Genomic DNA, 12,758 nt, shown 5'->3' on the forward strand with positions numbered 1-12,758 from the left:
CAAAAGATGAAATAGAAATTGAAAATCAAAGAAAAAAAAAACAGTGGACGGATCACTAGTACTAGGAGTATTGGTTGTACTAAAGTGCGTATGTATTAAGCTAAACATTCCGCATCCAAATGAAAATAATAATAATTTAAAAAAGAAAAAGAACGGTAAGAATGTTAAAAAAATCAAGCATTTTAATTGGTTTGAATCTCTTGTACAGTAAGCTCGATTTCTTCAGTCAAATGACGACAGCGCTCTTTTTCAACGAGTAAATCATCTGAGAAAACAAATGCATGACAGACAAACATAAAATAACAAACAAACAAACAACAACATTTAGCAGCCAGTACAAAAATAAAAAAATACAAGCATAACAATTAAATTAATTGTGCTATTCGTAAAAAATTAAAATGACCACCAACATCGTCATCATCTCTCTGTGTGTCGTGTGATATATATTTTTTGCAACGAAAAAAAAATATTTTTCAACAAGTGCGAAGTGTGTTATTAAAAACAAGAAAAAAACATCAAACGTACGTTTCATGTTCAAATATGAAAATCCCTGAACTGCAATATTGAGCTATTCACTTTCCTCCGTTTCCCCTTTGTGTTAAATTTCACGTTGATTTAAATTTAAATAACTAAACTTGAAATTCACTTTTACACGTCTACTTATTTTACACGTATTGTAAAACAACTGAAAAAAAGAGGGGATGGGTAATCACGGATTAAAAATTTGAAATCCCCACCGCAGAAATCCTCGGCTGACATTTGAAAAAAAAAACAAGTTTGTCATTCAAAAATCAGCCTAAGCGTACACATACATTGGTTGTAAGCATTGGTTATAAGCGGAAAAGAGAAAACAACACTGCCGGGAAATAGCTTTTGCTCACCTTCGAGACGATCGACTTCTTTTTGCAGCTTTTGCACAGATCGTTCGGCAAATTCTGCCCGTGTTTCAGCCTGGAAAAGAAGAAAGGTTCAATTTGTCCAGTAGAGAATATTTGAACACCAATCAACCAAGTACTTCTTTTAAGCGTTGGGAAAGTTGCCGAATATGTTCTTCGTATGAATCTTCTCGTTGCAGAGCTTTTTCTTCGCTAACTTCAAGTGATTTCAAATTATTTCCCACCACTCGAAGCTCTTCTTCCAATTCCACAATTTTACTAAAATACAAACAAGCATAAATATTTATCATTGATTGTCAACAGAAATTATTTGGATTCATTGGACGTGGGAATGAATCATTTTTCAATAGTTTTTTTTGTTGTTGATTTTCAAATGCAAAATTATTCTCAATTGATCGTAGTTGTTGCAATCGATTTATGGGTGTACAAATGATCGATATAAAGTGGGCTGTATTAGTCATTTCATTTCATTTCATTTCAAAAATCACAATCTGTGTGCATGATTGAAATTGAAACTTGCATATCTTGTACTGTGATTATTTCGAATACTATGAAAGCGGTATGTTGTCTATTGTTAGTTGCCACTGGCCAAGGCAAACATTGATTTTTGTACGCTGCTTGCCTGCCGAACGTTGTAGCATGTGTCAAGGCTATTCCCTGTAATAATGAGCGTATTTGTTCAGCTAAAAATGACGCACAATTTCCGGCCTTTTGTTCAATGAACAAGGGGGGGGGGAAAAAGTCGATCAGCAACAACAGTGAACAAGAAGAATTGGAAAGATTGGTGGAGGAAATTTTGTTCAAAAAGTAAAAAAAAATCGAAATGATAAGACACAGTTGAACAGGTGGTGTACTGTAGAAATCGTTAGTGCAAATAATAAGCTAATTATTTCTGTACACTTACTTTTCGCCAGCTTCAGCACGCTCTTCTGCTCGTTCAAGGTCAGCTTCTACCATGGCCAGTTTTCTGGCAACCTATCAATAACAGAATAGGACAATTGTAGTATATTCCATTCGCACGTTGTGGCAGAGGGAATACGGGCGACATTCAACCGAACGAACGAACATGCAAAGTTCATGCCCACCGTTTTTGCGTTCGTGCAAGCCAATGACCGCCAAGCACGGTATTTAAAAACGCCACAGCCCGTGGCATTGATTCCAAGTGGAATAAAGGAAAAATTTTTTCAACAAATGTGATCTCACATCCAACAAATGACCGACCAAGACAAACGTATAAAAATTATATCGTGTACGAACAAAAAGAAAGAAAAAAAAAACAATGTGAAATAGTCGAATTATAGACTACCTCTTCGAATTTGTTTTCCGTCTCCTGAAGCAGACTGGACATCTGACGCACCTTCAACTCGAGCTGAGTACACCGGTCGTCTTCAATTTCGAACCGATTTTCAAGCGCCTTACGAACTCTGCATGCCATTTATAAAGGGAAATATTATTCATTGCAGACGAACCAAGGATAGAAAAGCAAAAGAAAACAAAACCAAAAAAAATATACATATACAGAAAGAGAGAGAAAAGAGATAGAGAGAGCATTAAAAAACTGAAAATATTAAACTAAAAAACCAACAAACAACAGTTCGAGCTCAAAAAATCCACAGGGATATATGGATAGGGTGTTGTTGGAGGGACTGCTTTTGCTTGCAGTTGTTGTGCAAATACTACCTCTTCGTATTTTCGATCTGCTTCTTCTGCAATCAGTTTAGCCTGCAAGACTTGAGTCTCTAAAAGGTTAGCTCGTTCTTCGTCTTGCATCGACCTAGTTTCCATAGACTTTCGACCGCTAGAGATGAAACAATTAGAATATAAATTACATTTACCAATTAATTCAGGCGCCCAAACCGTTTCCCTCCCAAAGAAAAAGTTTGATGATCAGGAGGAACAGGGTAGTGAAAAACAAACACACAGAACAGAACAAATTGAAAATGAATTAATTAAGCAAACGAAATACAACAGCGTATATATATATATATATATATACCGTTCACTTTCATCCGCCGCTTTCGAAGCTTCTTCCAATTTTTCCGTAGCTATTTTCAACCTCTCTTCGGCTCGTGTAAGATCCTCTTCCAACAGTTGAATACGTCTATTCAATGCTGCTACTTCGGCTTCAGCCTAAAATGAATAGAAAAAAAATAAGAAATTGAAATCAAACAAACAAACAGATGAACGATCGTCTCTGAATAAATTCGGACAATTGCATACAATAGGATTGATCATGATTTTTACGAATAGATTAATTAGTACACACACATATATATATATATATATGTATTTGATCAGAACAAGCAGACTTTTATCGATCCAACGTCACTAGTGTGCTCATCAGTACGAATCAATGCTCGCTTGCCTATAGTCATAAAAGGCAAAGAGCAAGCAATTTGTAAACGACCAACGACCCAAGCGACGATATAATTTCGAATTGTTCGTAAATATATTGTATATTTTTCCAAGAAATGAAATGGAAAATTCGACGAGAAATATGAGAAAATATGTTCACGTTTAGTGTTTCTCATTTTTGGGTAGAATGAGGAAAATAAAATAAAAAGATTTAAAAGAAATGAAAAATAGTAATTGTAGAAAGGAACGAAATTAGTGAATTGAAAAAAAAGAGAAAATATCATTAAAAACAGAAATAATAAGTGAATGGAATAATAAAATACTTCTTCTCGTTTTTTGTGCTCTTCTTCGAATTTGCGTTTCGCTTCATCGGCATCATCTTTTGCATTTTCCGCTTCTTCACGTGCTTGGCGCATTTTCATTTTCAACATATCCAACAAAGATGTTTGCTGACTATCTTTGGCAGCAGCGACTTTGGACATTTTTGTTGTTTTCTTTTCAAATTATTGGACAAAGAAACGAGAAAAAAAATAAATCCAAGTAGCAGGATAGGGATATATTTTTAAAATGAAAAGGCAGTATTCGACTGATGATGATGAATCGAAGTTGGAAATGCGTGTATGTGGGGAGGGGGAAAATCGACAACCACACACACACACCAACGAGACCAGCAAACGACAATGAAACCGCCCAACGCGACGACCAATCCACTGACTATCAACGATCCGGTATTTCGATAAGTGAGTGACTGATTGATGATAACCTGCTTATCAGTACCTACCGGCCGCCGAAGGCCGCGGGTAGCCAGTTTTCAAGAATGCTTGGAAAATTGACAACAGAGAAAAGCTGCCAACTGGTCAAGTGGAACGAACAGTTTTTCCACTAGAGCTTCTTTTCTGCTTGTTTCGCTTACGCAATTTTGCAAAACTTTCCAACGTTTACTTGAACAACAAAACAAACAATCAATCGACCGGCCAGATAGAAATTTTTACCAACAGCAACATTATTTTCTCAATATTCATCATTGTTTGTTAAATTAAACACGTTTCGATTTCATGCATCATCATCATCATCCCCATTGTGTTTCAAACACAAAAGCTGACGCGAAGGTGCTCCAACAATTACAGTAATCCTTGATATTTCAGCGCAAAGACAACGGGCGAATTGTTTCCCTTCATCATCATCATCTTCTTCTTCTTTTCCTTTCACTCTCCCCCTCTCTTCCTCTTCTTCTTCTTTTTTTCAAAACTAGTTTCAATTGTTATCCCAACCTGAACTTGGCTCTTCAATTCAATTATTGACGATCAATGTGAAGGGAAATTTTTCCAGTTGGTATATTGAAATGCTTTCTCGTTGCGCGTGTTTTAAATTGTTTCTGTGAAAATTCATTCTGATCATTTCTGCAATCGAATTAACGTTCCATTTCGATATATACTTTGTTACAGAAATTTTGCCATTTTCCAGTTGGTGTGGTTGAAATTGAACTTGTTCTCTCTCGTCTCGTCTGTCATGCAATATTTTTATTTGTACAATATTCAATTCACTTATTCTGCTGATAAATGTTCTCCCACTCCCCTCCCCAAACTTGTATACAATATGCTTTCAGTTGAATGCATATCGTAATTCAATTCGTCCAAACCTACTCGTATTGATCAGTGGAAGAGCGTTCGGGTTTTTTTTTCTCTTTTGTTTCAAAACAAATTCTTTCCTAAATGTTACACGTCGAACATGTTACAAATGATATTTAAAAAAAAATTTTTTTTTCAATTTATCACAACGCGTCTTTCCCCATTCCTCCTACGTCCTTATTGAAAAAACAACTACATCTATAATATATTTCAACACAGTACAGTAAATGTAAATTTCAACAAATCTGACGTAGCAGTATGCTGTGTCAAATTAATCAATACTTAATGCAAGCTGCGTGCTGTTTGTGCGCAGACGCATGTTTACATTCTTATACGTTTTCATGAATCAATGCTAAAAATGTGACAACTTTGACAATGAAACTGTCAATAGTAAATGAATCACACAGTATATCAAGGACAGTTTTCAATGAATTTGTTGTTCACATTTGCAAACCAGTTGTAATTTGTTTTTTTTTCACTTTCAATTTATAAAAACAACAACCACCTCACAACGAGTCATCACAGTTGAAATTTGACCAATTCTGAAATCGATCAATCGAATTTCTCCTACCGATCAAACATTCAAAATAACAAATGCAAAATAAAATTAACATATACAAAAAGTTCATCGGAAAATGTCATTCTGATATCAAAATGACTTTCAACGCTGCAATTTATTTCAAAAGGAAACTGCTGAACAAAAGTTACTGTGAGCAAAGGTTTATTTATTTATTTATTTATTTTTTCTCCATTCCCACCACATTTTTCACCTAGCAACCGAAGAGCAAGAAATTGCAAAATAGAAATCATTCATTTGCATCAAACAGCCATTGCAATATCTTGAACAATGGTTGAATAGAAATTGTACCCCAGGCTTGTTTTCCACTTCATGCACAACACTATCCTATTTTTCATATTATAATCATTTCGATAAGTTCAACACAGATTGAATTAGCAACGTTTTCTTCAATTCCAACTCCAGCGTGGATTTCAACATAACTGTAACTATTGTTCACACGGTTTGTTCGAAATTTAAGTGAAACCAAAAATAAAAAGAAAAGAAAAACAACTTCTTTTCTCTTCTTAATGGTGAATATTTTGCCGACAAATCACATTTTTTCTAATGCACGTTATAAAGTTTACTGTAAATGTGATTATCAAGCATTAATGTTCAATAATAAATACCGAAATAAAATATCACATGCAATTAGATTAATTTTAAAAACATTTTTGTAAAATAAATTTACTAACGGAAATCAATTGTCATTTGTTGAAATTGATAAAAATTGAGTAGAAAATTAATTTTTTGTGACAGAATTCGGTCAGTGTGTAATGGAAAATTGTGTGTTTTCAGTCAGAGATAAAATTAGAAAAAAAAAACAAAAAACTTTATTTACCTGTTTGAAGAATATATGGTAAATATTGTACACCTCGTTTTGAATGAGCCGGAATCGCATGAACACATTTGAGCTGATCAAACAGTTATTGGTGAACCGACTTCTTCGACTTCGCGTCGACCCGAAAGGAACATTTTGATTTTGGACATTAGCATTTGTGTAACTTTTTTGCTTATTTCGTCGATATTCTGGAAGATCATCGTTGTTTCGTTTATCTTGTCGAATTCTTTCTTCCACTGCTATCCGACGATGACGTAACGTTAGTACCAGATCAGAAAGCTGCTCTTTAGTTCGATTCACGTTTTTTTCATTTGACAGTTTGGCAGGCATCAAGCAATTCACGAAAGTAATTTAAAATCTCTTTGACTGTTGAAAATGTGACAAAATGTTCACTGCTGCAAAACAGATGCAATTGTTAATTTAATATGCTTCAATTTTCGTTTCAACGTGATTATACTTCAACAAATTGTTCGCAAATTGAAAAAATTTCTTCACTTTCCAGTCGTAATATAGGATATAAGTGGATAATGATTTTTATTGTGAAAAAGAAAAATTAAGCTTACCAAAATTAACTTGGCTTCAGTTGAAATATTCGGATACATGTTGTGTTAAAATAGTAGTAGTTGTAAGCGATTGTTGAGTACTGGAAATTGAGACAGGTCGTTTTCCAGAAAGCAGGTTTGTCGTAAATGGAAGTACAAAAATAAGGACACAATGGTTCTACGTGAAAATTTGCTCTCTAAAAACAACATCTTACAACAAGAAATGGTAAAACAAAATCTGTCTTTCATAATAAACTACTCATTGCTTTTTCAAAGCATTTTACCATTTTGCAACTTTTAACACAAATAAGTAATAATCATGTTGATATGAAAATTTTTAAAGCTAATTTTTGTTTTTAAGAAAAGCTAAGGCCAAATTATATATATATACGATGCTTTTTAGTGATTATATTTTTATAGAAGAATGCATTTTTACCGTTAGTATTATAACCGCAAGAAATGTTGACGCTTCCGACTGACATAACACAAACTTGCGATATTGAGAGCTGAATTTCAAATTGTCTGATTGCTCAACAACTGACTGCTTACGTGCTTTTATACTTATAACATTCATCAAATATATATATATATATATATATATATATATATATATATGCAGAAAGAGCAAAACAACAAGTGAAAATCAACATGAAATAACACGATATTATTGAGCGCATTATTAATCACTCAAACGGCTTTATAAGCAACCGTTGTAAATAGAATCAAACTTTTTAAACGTATTTCAATATTCAAACTAATCTGGCTATAAAGTAAAAACTACAAAAAATTGTTTATAAATATTAAATCGAAACGTAAAACCAACAAAAAAAATCTTCTCGGTAAACTTTAAAATAAATGTAATTTATTATTTTTTTATAGTTTTCTGATAAAAAAAAATTTGTAAACAAATATTTTTTCATCGTATGTAAAAATATTTCTGCTTGTAGTTTTTCTTTTTAAATGAGTGTTTGCTTTTTTTTGATAAAATTTGAATAGTTCTGTCATCACTGCAGCAATATATTTTAATTGAAATTATCAATTTATTACTTGCTAATTTGATACGAACAACTTTAATTATTCATTTATTTTTATATTTATTAAACAATTGAGCGATATAATTACAATTGTTACTCAGTGTCAGTTAATTTTTATAACATAATATTGACAAATATGTCAACACAAGATTTTAATTTTATTAAAAATACTTTTTAAAAAGATTTACTATATATTTCTGTTAAATTACATATTTCTTTTGTTTTATGACTTGCACAGTTATCAGTTAATCTTTAAATACGAGACATTTTAAACTAAAATATTTCATGATTAATACTCTGACATATGGAAATAAGAACAGGAAAATTATTTTATAATTACAGTTTACTTTAAAGACTAGGCATTTCATTGGATGTCGAGAAAGCAATGGGCAATAAGAAATTATATTGTTGTTTAAGTGTCGCACACTCTAATTCTCTGACAAAATGATGCTAATTTTTAGCAACATATTGTCAGCTAATTCAAAGATTATATATAATACAAAAGCTGTAAAATGAGAATAAATGCTGAAAACCTTTTTCATAAAACTTCTTTGCTTTCTGTGACTAATCAATTCCAAAAAAAAAGAACAAAAATTATTTAAGCTATGCTACTGAAATATTTGACCAGTCGACAATGTAAAAAATCGAGCGCTGCGTATAACTTCTATGTAGTTCTTGAAACACATCAGTAGCCGGATAATTCTTGGAAAGTCTGGTCCAATTCTTCAGAAATTGCTTTGTATTTTTCTTTCTCATGAACCAGCTCGTCTAAAATACAAAAAAGTTTTATTTATTCAATTTTTAATGTTTATTAGAACAAATTGTATAATTTCATCCAATTAGCTTTATATATTATGAAATATTTATTCAATATTACCTTCCAATCGGTCAACTTCCTTTTGCAATTTCTGCACTGAACGTTCAGCAAATTCAGCTCGAGTCTCAGCCTAAAATAAACAGTATGTAAATGTATATTTCTTTTTTAATTATAATATTAAAATTTGGTCGACCTCCTTCAATCGTTGAGTCAACAATCGAATTTGTTCTTCGTATGAGTCTTCGCGTTGCAGAGCTTTCTCTTCGCTAACTTCCAAAGATTTCAAGTTGTTACCAACAACACGCAGCTCCTCTTCCAATTCCACAATTTTGCTGAAAAAGAATTTCATATCGTTCAATTAGATTATAATAAAATTATTTCACACATGTTAACACAAATAAGAGTAGTTGATCTATTTTTAGCCAGCACAAAAAATAAAATTTTACTAAATTCATCAAACTGATGAACTTACTTTTCACCGGCTTCTGCGCGTTCTTCAGCTCTTTCCAAGTCAGCTTCAACCATTGCAAGTTTACGAGCTACCTGAAATAGAAGCAATAAATAAATAATCTTTTTCATAATTATAACATGATAACTAGTATATACTTCGTCATATTTTCGGTCGGCTTCTTCAGCTAACAGCTGAGCTTCTTTGAGCTGCGCTTCTAGCTGATAAACGCGTTCTTCATCTTGCAATGAGCGATTTTCCATAACTTTGCGTACTCTGAAGCGGAAAATGTTATAAAGTTTCTGGAATATATATCCAAATATTAATGTATTATAGTTCTCAAATTAGCCCACTATTTCAACTGCAGATTTTTTTTCCAAGTCAATCGAGTAATTGATTATTTCAATTCTACATTTAAGTATTTGGGTTATTTTTTTTTTTTGATAATTTTTAAAATTAATTTCAAATAAATTCAAAGAACACCTTTCGCTTTCATCAGCTGTCTGTGAAGCTTCTTCCAGTTTTTCAGTGGCAATTTTCAGCCGTTCTTCAGCTCTTTCGAAATCTTCTTCAAGAAGCTGAATTCGTCGGTTCAATGCTGCAACCTCAGCTTCCGCCTAAATATTCAAGAACGTTAGACAATATAACATTATTATTATTATTGCCAAATTTGATTTTCCAACAGATCCATTTCACCAGTCGAATGAAGCTACAAGCAAGTTTGCATTTTATAAGAGATAAAATGCAGTGCAGCAATAATTTCATATTAAAAAGACAAATAATTAGTAAGCTGGGATTTAACAAGTTTTTGAAAATTATTAATCAAAATCAACAAGACCTTAGAATATGATCTTGACGTAAAACAGTCTGAATTTCATTGTTTATTTCAAAATTTATTTTCATATTTAATGGAATTTTGTTGTTATTGCATTGTTATGAATTTTTGAAAATTTTATTTTATCCTTATAAATGATATTTAGAATGTTTTCTTCTGAAGCGAAATTTTTTGAAAAGTTGTTCACCTTAAATTTGCTTAAAAGCATTGAATTCGATTGACATGGTTATGGTGAACAGCTAAAAATTGTAACTAACTTTTGTCAGTGCAATTCAGAACATTGCAACATAATAGTTTTAAATTTGCCTTTCAGTAAAAGTTTACTACTTTTATTTCACACACTCAAAAAGAAGAAATATATTGCTATGCCCTGCATTATAAACTGATAAGAATGCAATGCATACTCATAGTTCCGCCTTCACAAAATAAAATCAAATCGTCCACCCATTAAATGTGAAAGTAAAAACGAAAAATAACTACTTTGAAAAAAATAGCTAATCTTTCTGAATGAAGTTTTAATCAGTGTTCGTATTTTATAATTCTTTCATATGCAAGCTAACGCGAAGATGGCATGTGTTAGCCGGCTGTTGATAACTAACTACTCTCAGTGCGCCTGCACGCCAGTGGATTTATTTTGCTTGTTTGCTATCGAACAACGGGGAAAATATTCATACTAAGCAACAGATTCATAATTGATGAAAAATTATAAAAAGCTAGAATTATTTACCTGTTGAAGAAATTTGCTCTACTTTTAAGCTGTACAATGTGAATAATGTTAGAAAATATGCATTTGAAAATATCAGAAATAAAATGCCAGGAAAATATATGTTAATTTTGAAATGAAGCAGCGGACAACCCCTCCTATTTAAGTGTTTTGCAATTTTAGAAAAAGTATCCTTGACTGGTAAATCGCTTGAATAAGAATCCTGGTTAAATGAACATTAAACAGTTGCATACTTCTTGGACTTTCTTTTCTTTCTCTTCCAATTGAGCATTGGCTCCGGTGAGTTCTTCTTGGGCCTTGTCGAGCTCGTTTTCAACTTGCATCATCTTCTTCTGTGTATCACGCAGTTCTTCTTCAAGCTGTGAGAAAATGCACAACTTGTAAAGCAATATTAAGAATACTTTTTCGATGTTACCTTTTCTACGCGTTCCTGCTGTTGACGGGCTTTTTCCTCTGCCGCATCTGCGCGATCCATCGCGTTATCCTTCTCGATCTTCATCGCTTGCATCTTCTTCTTAATTGCATCCATGGTTGTAGATTTTGTGAGATTTCAAACTGCTGCTGCTTTGGGATATGAAGGAGGAATAAGTTTCGTTGTGAGAATATAGAAGTGCACACGAGCGCTTCTATCCAGCTGGTAAAGACGTAATGCAACTGAAGCGTCCGTCCGCTGAGTTTTCCTCTTGCAGAATGAACGAAAACGTATATGAGGCAGGCTTTTGTTTCTGCAGACACCACGGAAAGCAAGCTGTGTTAGCTGGCTGGCAAAATGGAACAAGATGTTTCTTCATCAACTCAAACCAATTGTCCATTGCTTAGCTATACACTTGAAGCAGCTGAAGCAAGCAAAATTTCTGCAAAGCAACTGCCGCTTTTCAAAGTTATAAGCAGGATATAATATACTAACAAAACAGCCAACGTCAGGCGTTTATAATTCTTCCGAATCACTACATGTCGATTTCAGAGCATGTTTATATCGCCGAAGACAATTTATTTTAAGTGAACAACTTTTGCCGCTTCTCCTGGAACTTCTTACTGACTATTTAAAGCTGAAAAAAACCAAAGCAAAGCATAAAACTGCGTTAAATTGTGTTTACTGCATATGTGTAGTTTAAAATTTTTCACTGAGAAATCACATGCTGCTTAATTGCTAAACCATTTCACAATTACATAAACTGAACTGCTACTCTTTGAATCTGATTGAAATTATTTAATTTTTTATGCTTGTATTTTCACAGAAGTTAGCACAAAGCAGTATTCTTAAGTGCTACAAAGTTTGTAATAATTTTCATGATTTTACTTTTCTAAGTTGATAGATATCAAATTAATAATTAAAAGTAATTAAATCAATAAAATATATTCTTGTTAAATATCAAATTATTAGATATTTCCTACTGCAAGTTTTAAGTGCATTCTGACCTCATGAAGACTAGAAAGTCAGTAAACCTTTTAAACAATGCATTTACATTCACTTCAATAAACAGTTTTGAAACATTGAAAATAAGCGTTTTTTCATCTTTAAGCATAATAACTGAAAAAAAACTCTTGGGTAAAATGAAAAGAAATCTTGTTGCTTCATCAAATCTATTGCTTTTAAATGAGAATGACATTTCAACATTTACAAGTACTGCGTAATTCTGAGCAATGAAATGCTCAGCTTCAGCTGCAAAACTTAATTTTTAATATTAATATATTAATTTAATGCAATCTGTTGATCAATAAACATCACTGAAAGTTGTTTGCTTTGTTGAATTGTTAGAATATAGTCTGAAATGTGCTTAATACATAGTTAAGAATGAAGATTTGCGCATTTAAGCTGACATGGTAAAAAACTGATGCAATACAAGTTTAATAATTGATAGAAAAAACTTATCTTAAAAATAATATATAAACAATATTAATATAATAAAAGACAATTGTTTTCTTAAACAGATTTTACAGCTTTCGCAATATTAATCTGTATATTTTATGTTTTTCTGTTTGTTCATCATAAAGTGATAAATGAGCATTAATATTATGTTGATAACCGAAAGCGCTAATTTATAATTATTTTTTAATGAATTAGTACCTCCCGTTTAGATT

General features: G+C 32.3%; 4 protein-coding genes across 4 annotated transcripts; all 4 read right to left on the reverse strand.

The window, feature by feature from the left end:
- Nucleotides 1–182: 182 nt before the first annotated feature.
- Nucleotides 183–3,733, reverse strand: Tsp_11390 (putative tropomyosin subfamily). Its single transcript, XM_003372601.1, has 7 exons — nt 3,575–3,733; nt 2,953–3,026; nt 2,577–2,694; nt 1,801–1,871; nt 1,016–1,154; nt 882–951; nt 183–265 (listed from the first exon to the last, which is right to left on the reverse strand). Exons 1-7 carry the CDS (start codon nt 3,731–3,733, stop codon nt 183–185), a joined length of 714 nt encoding a protein of 237 aa, XP_003372649.1.
- Nucleotides 3,734–5,645: 1,912 nt separating this feature from the next.
- Tsp_11391 (hypothetical protein) lies at nt 5,646–6,606 on the reverse strand. The gene is made up of 2 exons (XM_003372602.1): nt 6,277–6,606; nt 5,646–5,783 (listed from the first exon to the last, which is right to left on the reverse strand). Exons 1-2 carry the CDS (start codon nt 6,604–6,606, stop codon nt 5,646–5,648), a joined length of 468 nt encoding a protein of 155 aa, XP_003372650.1.
- Nucleotides 6,607–8,313: 1,707 nt separating this feature from the next.
- Nucleotides 8,314–11,205, reverse strand: Tsp_11392 (tropomyosin). Its single transcript, XM_003372603.1, has 8 exons — nt 11,092–11,205; nt 10,910–11,035; nt 9,601–9,734; nt 9,276–9,393; nt 9,142–9,212; nt 8,863–9,001; nt 8,730–8,799; nt 8,314–8,620 (listed from the first exon to the last, which is right to left on the reverse strand). Exons 1-8 carry the CDS (start codon nt 11,203–11,205, stop codon nt 8,538–8,540), a joined length of 855 nt encoding a protein of 284 aa, XP_003372651.1. The 3' UTR covers nt 8,314–8,537.
- Nucleotides 11,206–11,604: 399 nt separating this feature from the next.
- Nucleotides 11,605–12,487, reverse strand: Tsp_11393 (conserved hypothetical protein). Its single transcript, XM_003372604.1, is given in 4 exon segments — nt 11,605–11,698; nt 12,123–12,207; nt 12,220–12,347; nt 12,462–12,487. 4 exon segments carry the CDS (start codon nt 12,485–12,487, stop codon nt 11,605–11,607), a joined length of 333 nt encoding a protein of 110 aa, XP_003372652.1.
- Between the last annotated feature and the right edge of the window lie 271 nt (nt 12,488–12,758).

Source organism: Trichinella spiralis (assembly GCF_000181795.1).
Source record: "Trichinella spiralis strain ISS 195 chromosome Unknown Scfld9, whole genome shotgun sequence".
Classification (NCBI taxonomy): domain Eukaryota; kingdom Metazoa; phylum Nematoda; class Enoplea; order Trichinellida; family Trichinellidae; genus Trichinella; species Trichinella spiralis.